The following is a 13,249-nucleotide window of genomic DNA, read 5'->3' on the forward strand; positions in this document are numbered from 1 at the left end:
CTGTCGGAGGGTCAGTGCTTGGGGAAAGGGCACTGTCGGAGGGTCAGCGCTGAGGGAGGGGACACTGTCAGAGGGACAGTGATGAGGGAGCGGGCACAGTCGGAGGGTCAGTGCTGAGGGAGCAGGCACTGTCGGTGGGTCACTGCTGAGCGAGCGGGCACTGTCGAAGGGTCAGTGCTGAGGGAGCGGGCACTGTCGGAGGGTCAGTGCTGAGGGAGCGGGCAGAGTCGGAGGGTCAGTGCTGAGGGAGTGGGAACTGTCGGACGGTCAGTGCTGAGGGAGTGGGCACTGTCGGAGGATCAGTGCTGAAGGAGCACTGAACTGTCGGAGGGTCAGTGCTGAGGGAGCACCACACTGTCGGAGGGTCAGCACTGAGGGAGCGGACACTGACGCAGGGTCAGCGCTGAGGGAGCGGGCACTGTCGGAGGGTCAGTGCTGAGGGAGCGGGCACTGTCGTAGGGTCAGTGCTGAGGGAGCGGACACTGACGGCGGGTCAGTGCTGAGGGAGCGGGCACTGTCAGAGGGTCAGTGTTGAGGGAGCGGACACTAATGGAGGGTCAGCGCTGAGGGAGGGGACACTGTCGGAGGGTCAGTGCTGAGGGAGCGGGCACTGTCGTAGGGTCAGTGCTGAGGGAGCGGACACTGACGGCGGGTCAGTGCTGAGGGAACGGGCACTGTCAGAGGGTCAGTGTTGAGGGAGCGGGCACTGTCGGACGGTCAGTGCTGAGTGAGTGGGCACTGTCGGAGGCTCAGCGCTGAGGGAGCACCGCACAGTCAGAGGGTCAGCGCTGAGGGAGAGCCGCACTGTCGGACGGTCAGCACTGAGGGAGCGGACACTGACGGAGGGTCAGCGCTGAGGGAGCGGACACTGTCGTAGGGTCAGTGCTGAGGGAGCGGGCACAGTCGGAGGGTCAGTGCTGAGGGAGGGGACACTGTCGGAGGGTCAGTGCTGAGGGACTGGGCACTGTCGGAGGGTCAGTGCTGAGAGAGTGGGCACTTCGGAGGGTCAGCGCTGAGGGAGCACCGCACTGTTGGAGGGTCAGCGCTGAGGGAGCGGGCACAGTCGGAGGGTCAGTGCTGAGGGAGCGGGCACTGTCGGAGGGTCAGTGCTGAGGGACTGGGCACTGTCGGAGGGTCAGTGCTGAGAGAGTGGGCACTTCGGAGGGTCAGCGCTGAGGGAGTGGGCACTTCGGAGGGTCAGCGCTGAGGGAGCGGGCACAGTCGGAGGGTCAGTGCTGAGGGAGCGGGCACTGTCGGAGGGTCAGTGCTGACTGAGTGGGCACTGTCGGAGGGTCAGTGCTGAGTGAGTGGGCACTGTCGGAAGATCAGTGCTGAAGGAGCACCGCACTGTCGGAGGGTCAGTGCTGAGGAAGCGCCGCACTGTTGGAGGGTCAGCGCTGAATGAGCGGACACTGTCGGATGGTCAGCACTGAGGGAGGGAATACTGTCGGAGTGTCAGCGCTGAGGGAGGGGACACTGTCGGAAGGTCAGTGCTGAGGGAGTGGGCACTGTCGAAGGGTCAGTGCTGAGGGAGCGGACAGTTTCGAAGGGTCAGTGCTGAGGGAGTGGGCACTGTCGGATGGTCAGCGCTGAGAGAGGGGACACTGTCGGAGGGTCAGTGCTGAGGGAGCGCCACATTGTCGGAGGGTCAGCGCTGAGGGTGTGGACACTGTCGGAGGGTCAGTGCTGAGGGAGCGGACACTGTCAGAGGGACAGCGCTGAGGGAGCGGGTACTGTCGGAGGGTAGGCGCTGAGGGAGCGGACTCTGTCGGAGGGTCAGCGCTGAGCAAGCGCCGCACTGTCGGAGGGTCAGCGCTGAGGGAGTGCCACACTGTCGAAGGGTCAGTGCTGACGGATGGCCGCACTGTCGGAGGGTCAGTGCTGAGCAAGCGCCGCACTGTCGGAGGGTCAGCACTGAGGGAGTGGACACTGACGGAGGGTCAGCGCTGAGGGTGCGGACACTAACGGAGGGTCAGCGCTGAGGGAGGGGACACTGTCGGAGGGTCAGCGCTGAGGGAGTGCCACACTGTCGAAGGGTCAGTGCTGAGGGAGCGCCACACTGTCGCAGGGTCAGCGCTGAGGGAATGGGCACTGTCGGAGGGTCAGCGCTGAGGGAATGGGCACTGTTGGAGGGTCAGCGCTGAGGGAGCGGACACTCTCGGAGGGTCAGCGCTGAGGGAGTGCCACACTGTCGAAAGGTCAGTGCTGAGGGAGCGGGCACTGCCGGAGGGTCAGTGCTGAGGGATCGCCACACTGTCGGAGGGTCAGTGCTGAGCAAGCGCCGCACTGTCGGAGGGTCAGCGCTGAGGGAGCGGACACTGTCGGCGGGTCAGTGCTGAGGGAGTGCCACACTTTCGAAGGGTCAGTGCTAAGGGAGCGGACAGTTTCGGAGGGTCAGTGTTGAGGGAGCGGGCACTGTCAGAAGGTCAGTGCTGAGGGAGCGGAAACTGTCGGAGGGTCAGTGCTGAGGGAGTGCCACACTGTCGAAGGGTCAGTGCTAAGGGAGCGGACAGTTTCGGAGGGTCAGTGTTGAGGGAGCAGACACTGTCGTAGGGTCAGCGCTGAGGGAGCGGACACTGTCGTAGAGTCAGTGCTGAGGGAGCGGACACTGACGGAGGGTCAGTGCTGAGGGAGCGCCGCACTGTCGGAGGGTCAGTGCTGAGGGAGCGGGCACTGTCGGTGGGTCACTGCTGAGGGAGTGGGCACTGTCAAAGGGTCAGTGCTGAGGCAGCGGACACAGTCGGAGGGTCAGTGCTGAGGGAGCGGGCACTGTCGGAGGGTCAGTGCTGACTGAGTGGGCACTGTCGGAGGGTCAGTGCTGAGTGAGTGGGCACTGCCGGAGGGTCAGCGCTGAGGGAGGGGACACTGTCAGAGGGACAGCGCTGAGGGAGCGGGTACTGTCGGAGGGTCAGTGCTGACTGAGTGGGCACTGTCGGAGGGTCAGTGCTGAGTGAGTGGGCACAGTCGGAGGGTCAGTGCTGAGGGAGCGGACTCTGTCGGAGGGTCAGCGCTGAGCAAGCGCCGCACTGTCGGAGGGTCAGCGCTGAGGGAGTGCCACACTGTCGAAGGGTCAGTGCTGAGGGAGTGGGCACTGTCGGAGGGTCAGCGCTGAGCAAGCGCCGCACTGTCGGAGGGTCAGCGCTGAGGGAGTGCCACACTGTCGAAGGGTCAGTGCTGAGGGATCGCCGCACTGTCGGAGGGTCAGTGCTGAGCAAGCGCCGCACTGTCGGAGTGTCAGCACTGAGGGAGTGGACACTGACGGAGGGTCAGCACTGAGGGTGCGGACACTAACGGAGGGTCAGCGCTGAGGGAGGGGACACTGTCGGAGGGTCAGCGCTGAGGGAGTGCCACACTGTCGAAGGGTCAGTGCTGAGGGAGCGCCACACTGTCGGAGGGTCAGCGCTGAGGGAGCGGGCACTATCGGAGGGTCAGCACTGAGGGAGTGCCACACTGTCGAAGGGTTAGTGCTGAGGGATCGCCACACTGTCGGAGGGTCAGTGCTGAGGGAGCGGGCACTGTCGGAGGGTCAGTGCTGAGCAAGCGCCGCACTGTCGGCGGGTCAGCGCTGAGGGAGCGGACACTGTCGGCGGGTCAGTGCTGAGGGAGTGCCACGCTGTCGAAGGGTCAGTGTTGAGGGAGCGGACAGTTTCGGAGGGTCAGTGTTGAGGGAGCGGGCACTGTCAGAGGGTCAGTGCTGAGGGAGCGGAAACTGTCGGAGGGTCAGTGATGAGGGAGCGGGCACTGTCGGAGGGTCAGTGCTGAGGGAGCGGGCACTGTCGGAGGGTCAGTGCTGAGGGAGCGGTTACTGTTGGAGGGTCAGTGCTGAGGGAGCGGGCACTGTCGGAGGGTCAGTGCTGAGCAAGCGCCTCACTGTTGGAGGGTCAGCGCTGAGGGAGCGGACACTGTCGGCGGGTCAGTGCTGAGGGAGTGCCACACTGTCGAAGGGTCAGTGCTGAGGGAGCGGACAGTTTCGGAGGGTCAGTGTTGAGGGAGCGGGCACTGTCGGAGGGTCAGTGCTGAGGGAGCGGGTACTGTCGGAGGGTCAGTGCTGAGGGAGTGAGCACTGTCGGAGGGTCAGTGCTGAGGGAGCGGGCACTGTCGGTGGGTCAGCGCTGAGGGAGTGGGCACTGTCGCAGGGTCAGTGCTGAGGGAGCGCCACACTGCCGGAGGGTCAGCGCTGAGGGAGCGGGCACTATCGGAGGGTCAGTGCTGAGGGACTGGGCACTGTCGGAGGGTCAGTGCTGAGCGAGCGCCGCACTGTCGGAGGGTCAGCGCTGAGGGAGCGGACACTCTCGGAGGGTCAGCGCTGAGGGAGTGCCGCACTGTCGAAAGGTCAGTGCTGAGGGAGCGGGCACTGCCGGAGGGTCAGCGCTGAGGGAGTGGGCACTGTCGAAGGGTCAGTGCTGAGGGATCGCCACAATGTCGGCAGGTCAGTGCTGGGCAAGGGCCGCACTGTCGGAGGGTCAGCGCTGAGGGAGCAGACACTGTCGGCGGGTCAGTGCTGAGGGAGTGCCACACTGTCGAAGGGTCAGTGCTAAGGGAGCGGACAGTTTCGTAGGGTCAGTTTTGAGGGAGCGGGCACTGTCGGAGGGTCAGTGCTGAGGGAGCGGAAACTGTCGGAGGGTCAGTGATGAGGGAGCGGGCACTGTCGGAGGGTCAGTGCTGAGGGAGCGGGCACTGTCGGAGGGTCAGTGCTGTGGGAGCGGGTACTGTCAGAGGGTCAGTGCTGAGGGAGCGGGCACTGTCGGAGGGTCAGTGCTGAGCAAGCGCCTCACTGTTGGAGGGTCAGCGCTGAGGGAGCGGACACTGTCGGCGGGTCAGTGCTGAGGGAGTGCCACACTGTCGAAGGGTCAGTGCTGAGGGAGCGGACAGTTTCGGAGGGTCAGTGTTGAGGGAGCGGGCACTGTCGGAGGGTCAGTGCTGAGGGAGCGGAAACTGTCGGAGGGTCAGTGATGAGGGAGCGGGCACTATCGGAGGGTCAGTGCTGAGGGAGCGGGCACTGTCGGAGGGTCAGTGCTGAGGGAGTGGGCACTGTCGGAGGGTCAGCGCTGAGGGAGCGGGCACTGTTGGAGGGTTAGTGCAGAGGGAGAGAAGGGGTGTTGTGCAGGATTTGAACCCACCTCGTTGGCATCACTCTGTGTTGCAAAGCAGCCGACATCCCCCCAACCCCCGTCTCCTCCCAGTGAACCTGTGCTCGATGTGGTGAATGCTGTGATGGGCACCTGTCTCACATCTTTCTCAATTGTCACGTCCTCTGTCCTGCCAAGCCCCAAATGTTGAAGAAATGCGCAACCAGGATGTTTGTTGTTTGCATTTGGAGGGTGTGTGTAAAGTAAACACCCTCCAATTGGTGTTTTAGAGGTAAACTTCGGGCGTGGGGTATCCTCTCAGGAGCTGCTTCTCCACCCATTGTCTACATCCATGTGCATTACCCATATTAGACAATCACTGCATGGAAACAGAGTCCCCTGCACGTGAAGGGGGATACTGCAGGAAACAGAGGCAGCTCCTCAGTCCCTCTCTATGGGGTCAGGTTTAGTTCACCTCATTTACTCTTTGCTGGGTCTGTGAGTTTCCTTTATTCTCCAGACCAAGCTTGGCGTTTACATTGAGGAACGGTTTACTGAGGCAGCACCGAAGGTGTGCATAGAGAAGTTCCAGCAAGATCTGCTGCAGATCACAGACGAGATCAGGAAGCGAAATGAAGATCTTGAGCTGAAGTACGACTATCTGCAACCCAACCTCATCGAAAACAGTGTCGCAATATGAGATCTTTGGGCTCCATTTCCAATTCCTGCTTCCTGTGGATTCGAATGTTCTGCTTCAAAATTATTCCAAAACGCTGATGTATTTGCTACTTACTTTCCACTTAAACGAAGGAAGATAAGCTTCCCAAAACTCCTCTTTGTTATTGACTCTTTATATTTTTGTCTTTCTGTTTCCCTGGTGCGCTTGGCATTTTCTGCATTAATTTTCTCAGATACACGGAGCAGGTGGCAGTTGAACCCAGGCCTCCTGGCTCAGAGGTACGGTGCTACCACTGTACCAATGGATGTGTTCCTCGTGGGGAGTTGGGCGCTGTGTCTTCTGCCAGAGTACAGGGCTGGGGGTGGTTTAATCTGAGGGTCACCACGCCACACGTGAGGGGTGGGGGAGAGATTGGGAAGGAAAGCCCCTCATTGGAACCTCAACCAGTTTGTGAACCCATGCTCTTGGCGTCATTGCGCATTGTGGAGCTAGCTGTCCATCCAACGGAGCTAACTGACCGCCCAACCCTTCATGAAAGCAGGACACTCGGCTTATCCCCAAACAAGTGTGGGCCCCAGCCACAAGCCAGCAAAGCAGCAAGGTTACAAGCACAAAAGCTGACGTAATTATCCAGCACATCCCTCACCTTCCTGGACCTCTCAGTCTCCATCTCAGGCAACCAGCTTGTAACTGATGTCCATTTCAAGCACACCGACTCCCACAGCTACCTAGAATACACCTCCTCCCACCCACCCTCCTGCAAAAATTCCATCCCCTATTCCCAATTCCTCCGCCTCCGCCGCATCTGCTCCCACGATAAGACATTCCACTCCCGCACATCCCAGATGTCCAAGTTCTTTAAGGACCGCAACTTCCCCCCCATGGTGATTGAGAACGCCCTTGACCGCGTCTCCCGCATTTCCCGCGACACATCCCTCACACCCCGCCCCCGCCACAACCGCCCCAAGAGGATCCCCCTCGTTCTCACACACCACCCTACCAACCTCCGGATACAACGCATTATCCTCCGACACTTCCACCATTTACAATCCGACCCCACCACCCAAGACATTTTTCCATCCCCACCCCTGTCTGCTTTCCGGAGAGACCACTCTCTCCGTGACTCCCTTGTTCGCTCCACACTGCCCTCCAACCCCACCACACCCGGCACCTTCCCCTGCAACCGCAGGAAATGCTACACTTGTCCCCACACCTCCTCCCTCACCCCCATCCCAGGCCCCAAGATGACATTCCACATTAAGCAGAGGTTCACCTGCACATCTGCCAATGTGGTATACTGCATCCACTGTACCCGGTGCGGCTTTCTCTACATTGGGGAAACCAAGCGGAGGCTTGGGGACCGCTTTGCAGAACACCTCCGCTCAGTTCGCAACAAACAACTGCACCTCCCAGTCGCAAACCATTTCCACTCCCCCTCCCATTCTCTTGATGACATGTCCATCATGGGCCTCCTGCACTGCCACAATGATGCCACCCGAAGGTTGCAGGAACAGCAACTCATATTCCGCCTGGGAACCCTGCAGCCATATGGTATCAATGTGGACTTCACCAGTTTCAAAATCTCCCCTTCCCCCACTGCATCCCTAAACCAGCCCAGTTCATCCCCTCCCCCCACTGCACCACACAACCAGCCCAGCTCTTCCCCCCCACCCACTGCATCCCAAAACCAGTCCAACCTGTCTCTGTTTCCCTAACCGGTTCTTCCTCTCACCCATCCCTTCCTCCCACCCCAAGCCGCACCCCCAGCTACCTACTAACCTCATCCCACCTCCTTGACCTGTCCGTCTTCCCTGGACTGACCTATCCCCTCCCTACCTCCCCACCCACACCTTCTCCACCTATCTTCTTTACTCTCCATCTTCGGTCCGCCTCCCCCTCTCTCCCTATTTATTCCAGTTCCCTCCCCCCATCCCCCTCTCTGATGAAGGGTCTAGGCCCGAAACGTCAGCTTTTGTGCTCCTGAGATGCTGCTTGGCCTGCTGTGTTCATCCAGCCTCACATTTTGTTATCAAGGTTACAAGCACGCCTGATCTACCTGATGTGATAGTATTTCACAATGCGTGCAGCATTGTAACCACAGACTAAACAAAATCTTACACAACTCCCATTTAGCACCCTTTCACAGAATCCGTACAGTGTGGAAACAGGATCTTCGGCCCAACATGTCCACACTGAACCGCAGAGCATCCCACCTGGACCTATCTCCCCGCTAGCCTACATGTCCCTGGACACTATGGGACAATTTAGCACGGCCAACCCACCCTAACCCACACATCCCTGGGCACTACGGGACAATTTAGCACGGCCAATCCACCCTAACCCGCACATCCCTGGGCACTACGGGACAATTTAGCATGGCCAATCCACCCTAACCCGCACATCCCTGGGCACTATGGGACAATTTAGCACGGCCAATCCACCCTAACCCGCACATCCCTGGGCACTACGGGACAATTTAGCATGGCCAATCCACCCTAACCCACACATCCCTGGGCACTACGGGACAATTTAGCACGGCCAATCCACCCTAACCCGCACATCCCTGGGCACTACGGGACAATTTAGCATGGCCAATCCACCCTAACCCGCACATCCCTGGGCACTACGGGACAATTTAGCACGGCCAATCCACCCTAACCCGCACATCCCTGGGCACTACGGGACAATTTAGCACGGCCAATCCACCCTAACCCGCACATCCCTGGGTACTACGGGACAATTTAGCACGGCCAATCCACCCTAACCTGCACATCCCTGGGCACTACGGGACAATTTAGCACGGCCAACCCACCCTAACCCACACATCCCTGGGCACTATGGGACAATTTAGCACGGCCAACCCACCCTAACCCGCACATCCCTGGGCACTACGGGACAATTTAGCACGGCCAATCCACCCTAACCCGCACATCCCTGGGCACTACGGGACAATTTAGCACGGCCAACCCACCCTAACCTGCACATCCCTGGGCACTATGGGACAATTTAGCACGGCCAATCCACCCTGACCCGCACACCCCTGGTCACTATGGGACAATTTAGCACGGCCAATCCCACCCTAACCCGCACATCCCTGGGCACTACGGGACAATTTAGCATGGCCAATCCACCCTAACCCACACATCCCTGGGCACTACGGGACAATTTAGCACGGCCAATCCACCCTAACCCGCACATCCCGGGGCACTACGGGACAATTTAGCACGGCCAATCCACCCTAACCCGCACATCCCTGGGCACTATGGGACAATTTAGCATGACCAATCCACCCTAACCCGCACATCCCTGGGCACTACGGGACAATTTAGCACGGCCAATCCACCCTAACCCGCACATCCCTGGGCACTACGGGACAATTTAGCACGGCCAATCCCACCCTAACCCGCACATCCCTGGGCACTACGGGACAATTTAGCATGGCCAATCCACCCTAACCCACACATCCCTGGGCACTATGGGACAATTTATCACGGCCAACCCACCCTAACCCGCACATCCCCGGGCACTACGGGACAATTTAGCACGGCCAACCCACCCTAATCCACACATCCCTGGGCACTACGGGACAATTTAGCACGGACAATCCACCCTAACCCACACATCCCTGGGCACTACGGGACAATTTAGCACGGTCAATCCACCCTAACCCGCACATCCCTGGGCACTACGGGACAATTTAGCATGGCCAATCCACCCTAACCCGCACATCCCTGGGCACTATGAGACAATTTAGCACGGCCAATCCACCCTAACCCGCACATCCCTGGGCACTATGGGACAATTTAGCACGGCCAATCCACCCTAACCCGCACATCCCTGGGCACTACGGGACAATTTAGCACGGCCAACCCACCCTAACCCGCACATCCCTGGGCACTATGGGACAATTTAGCACGGCCAATGCACCCTAACCCGCACATCCCTGGGCACTATGGGACAATTTAGCACGGCCAATCCACCCTAACCTGCACATCCCTGGGCACCATGAGACAATTTAGCACGGCCAACCCACCCTAATCCACACATCCCTGGACTGTGGTGAGAAACCCACGCAGACACCGGGAGAATGTGCAAACCCCACACAGACAGTCGCCTGACGGTGGGATCGAATCTGGGTCCCTGGCGCTGTGAGGCAGCAGCGCGAACCACTGAGCCATCGTGCTTCTTTTATGTTTGATGTTATAATCAAGGGCACACTGCCCAGCTATTCGTTCATCATCTTTCCTATCCCACTCCTACCAAGGTGGACTGCCACACAAAACAGTACAGCACAGGAGCAGGCCCTTCAGCCCGCAATGTATATGCTGACCATGCTGCCAATCTAAACCAATGCCTTTTGGCTGCACAATGTACTTATCCCATTATTCCTGTCTGCTCACACGTATGTCTAAAATGCCTCTTAAGTGTTACTGTCATCTCTGTTTCCTCCTGTCAGCGTGTTCAAGGCACCGACCACACTCTGTGTAAAAAAACTTATCTCATATATCTCCTGTAAACGTTCCCCCTCTCACCTTAAACTTCTACCCCTAGTATAAGACATTTCCATCCTGGGAAAAAGACTCCAACTATCCACCCTATCCATGCCTCTGCTAATTTTCAGTACCTCTATCAGGTCACCCCCTCAGCCTCCAACATTCTAGTGAAAACAATCCAAGTTTGTTCAAACTCTTTGTATGGCTAATCCACTCCAATCCAGGAAACATCCTCTTCTGCACCCTCCCCAAAACCTCCACATCCTTCCTATAGTGTAGCAAGCAGAACTGCACGCAATATTTTACAAGTGGCTGAACTAAAGTTTTGTACAACTGTAACATGACTTGCCAATTTTTACACTCAGTGCCTTGACCAATGCTTTTAGTATTAAGTGATAGGTTCTAGTTAAAGATTATTCAGATAATCATTGAAGTAGTTTTCAACATACAACCAGAATACAATAGAAGCAGTAAAATAGCATTTACATGCAGATGTCAAAGTTACTGAGACTTAGGAAACACCTTATCTTATGCCGCAAGCAAGATAGATTGTTCACAACCCCTTCATCACAGAAGTAGAAGTAGTGGTACAGCTTTACGTTTTATAACTAACTTTATAACAGAAATTAACCTTACAGCAATTAGTTAAAACTAACCCTCTTTTGTATTTTTACATGTATAATTAGGACTGTGGGAAATTTGAAAGGAATGACTGAATTTGATAAAGAAAGCATATGTAATACTATGAATAATAGAACTCAAGCTGTCCTTAGAGATAAACAGACCCTAAGGAGAAAAGCTTGTAAAGTTTTGGAATGCGAATGAATAGGATGCATAGAAAGATCCGAAGGCCCAGAGGTTACAATTGCTTGTAAACACCATAAGATCATGGGAACCTGGGACTGCCCGTAGGTGACCCACGGGATTGGGTGTTTGGAGTAAGGGGAAGGACACTGACTACACTGTATTTGATTATTGTAGCAGGAAGTTTATAAAAATGCTGTAATCCTTTGTAAAATCAGAGGGTGTCATCGATCTCCCTTCTGATTCAGGGAAGATCCTTTGGGCCTGTCCCTGCATCAACTGCTTTTTGCCTGAATAAACATTTTGCATTGGCCTGAATCTTGCCTGCCTCCTGAAAGTTTGACCCAGTCAGGGGAATACACTGCTACACAATCTCTCACATGCACACTCACACTCGCACACACTTACATTCACTCACACTCACACACGCTTAGATTCACTCTCACATGCACACTCACACACACTTACATTCACTCACATGCACACTCACACTCGCACACACTTACATTCACTCACATGCACACACACTCGCACACACTTACATTCACTCACGTGCACACTCACACTCTCACACACTTACATTCAACCCACATGCACACTCACACTCACACACACTTACATTCACTCTCACATGCACGCTCACGCACACTTACATTCACTCACATGCACACTCACACTCGCACACACTTACATTCACTCATATGCACACTCACACTCGCACACACTTACATTCACTCACATGCACACTCGCACACACTTATATTCACTCACATATGCACACTCACACTCGAACACACTTACAACCACCCTCACATGCACACTCACCTTGCACACACTTACATTCACTCACATGCACACGCACACTTGCATGCACATTCTCACATTCTCTCACATGCACACTCACCTCGCACACACTTGCATTCACTCTCACATGCACACACTCTCGCATGCACATTCTCACATGCTCTCACATGCACACTCACACTCGAACACACTTACATTCACTCTCACATGCACACCCACTCGCATGCACATTCACGCCCATTCACTCACACTCGCACACTTACATTCACTCTCACATGCATGCTCACACTTGCACATTCACTCACATGCACACTCACATTCACACACACTTACATTCACTCTCACGTGCATACTCACACACTTGCATTCATTCACACTCACTCACCCACTGAGGATCTTTGGTGAATTTCTATAGATGGTACACACTGCTGCAACTGAGTGTCGATAGACGGGGGAGGGAGTGGGATGTTTGTGGATGTGATGCCAATCGAGCGGGAGCTGCTTTGTCCTGGATGGTGTCGAGCTTCCTGAGTGTTGTTGGAGCTGCCCCCATCCAGGAGCAAGTGGGGAATATTCCCTCATCCTCCTGCCTTGTGCCTTGTAGATGGTGGGACAGGCTTTGGGGGGGAGTCAGGAGGGGAGTTACTCGCTGCAGGATTCCCAGCCCCTGACCTGCTCTTGTAGCCGCTGTGTTTATGTGGTGAGTCCAGTTGAGTTCCTGGTCAATAATAATTCCCAGGATGTTGATAGCAGGCGGGACTCAGTGATGGTAACACTGTTGATTATCAAGGGGCGATGGTTAGATTGTCTCTTATTGGAGATGGTCATATTAGCGAGTGTCTTGTAATGATAACTCCAAGTTCTGCTCTCACCCACAAGTGGAGACAGGAGTTGTCTAACCTGTCGAAACCTTTCATTCTGTTTAAGATCTCTACAGGTCACTTTTGAGGCTTCCAAGCTGATTATTAGAGCCTCTGAATAAAAAAAACCAAAAGAACTGCAGAAGCTGGAAATCAGAAACAAGAACAGAAGTTGCTGGAGAAACTCAACAAGCCTGACAGCATCCGTGCAGAGAATTCAGAATTGACGTTTCAGGATGAGTGACCCTTCCTCCAAACATCCATTTCTGGTCTCTAGACTCCCTCTGGTGTGGGAACACAATACTGCAGCCTTCAATGATTGATACCAACAAGAAACAGCCCATAATCTGTGTAGGATCTCACCAGGCCCTGTCCACTCCAACAGCAAGCAATTGGCTACGTTCAAAGTTGATGCTTTAATCCTGCCAAAGGATGAGGTTTTACGTTCTGTCTTGGTCTCTTTATTTGTTTGCCTGTCAGTCTTCATCTGGCTGTCTACGTCTGTCTGCCTCTGACTGCCTGTCTAATTGTCTACTTGTT

General features: G+C 56.0%; 1 protein-coding gene across 1 annotated transcript in view; it reads left to right on the forward strand.

Annotated features, from left to right (window-relative positions):
• LOC125448722 (polyunsaturated fatty acid lipoxygenase ALOX15B-like) overlaps positions 1-5,898 on the forward strand; it is a 48,334-nt gene extending 42,436 nt beyond the window's left edge. Inside the window, exon 14 of the mRNA XM_048524204.1 lies at positions 5,590-5,898. Coding sequence (XP_048380161.1) covers positions 5,590-5,769 — 180 coding nt within the window. The 3' untranslated portion in view covers positions 5,770-5,898. The remainder of the gene's footprint in view (positions 1-5,589) is intronic.
• The last annotated feature ends 7,351 nt before the right edge of the window (positions 5,899-13,249 follow it).

This window comes from Stegostoma tigrinum, chromosome 45, assembly GCF_030684315.1.
Source record: "Stegostoma tigrinum isolate sSteTig4 chromosome 45, sSteTig4.hap1, whole genome shotgun sequence".
NCBI lineage: Eukaryota > Metazoa > Chordata > Chondrichthyes > Orectolobiformes > Stegostomatidae > Stegostoma > Stegostoma tigrinum.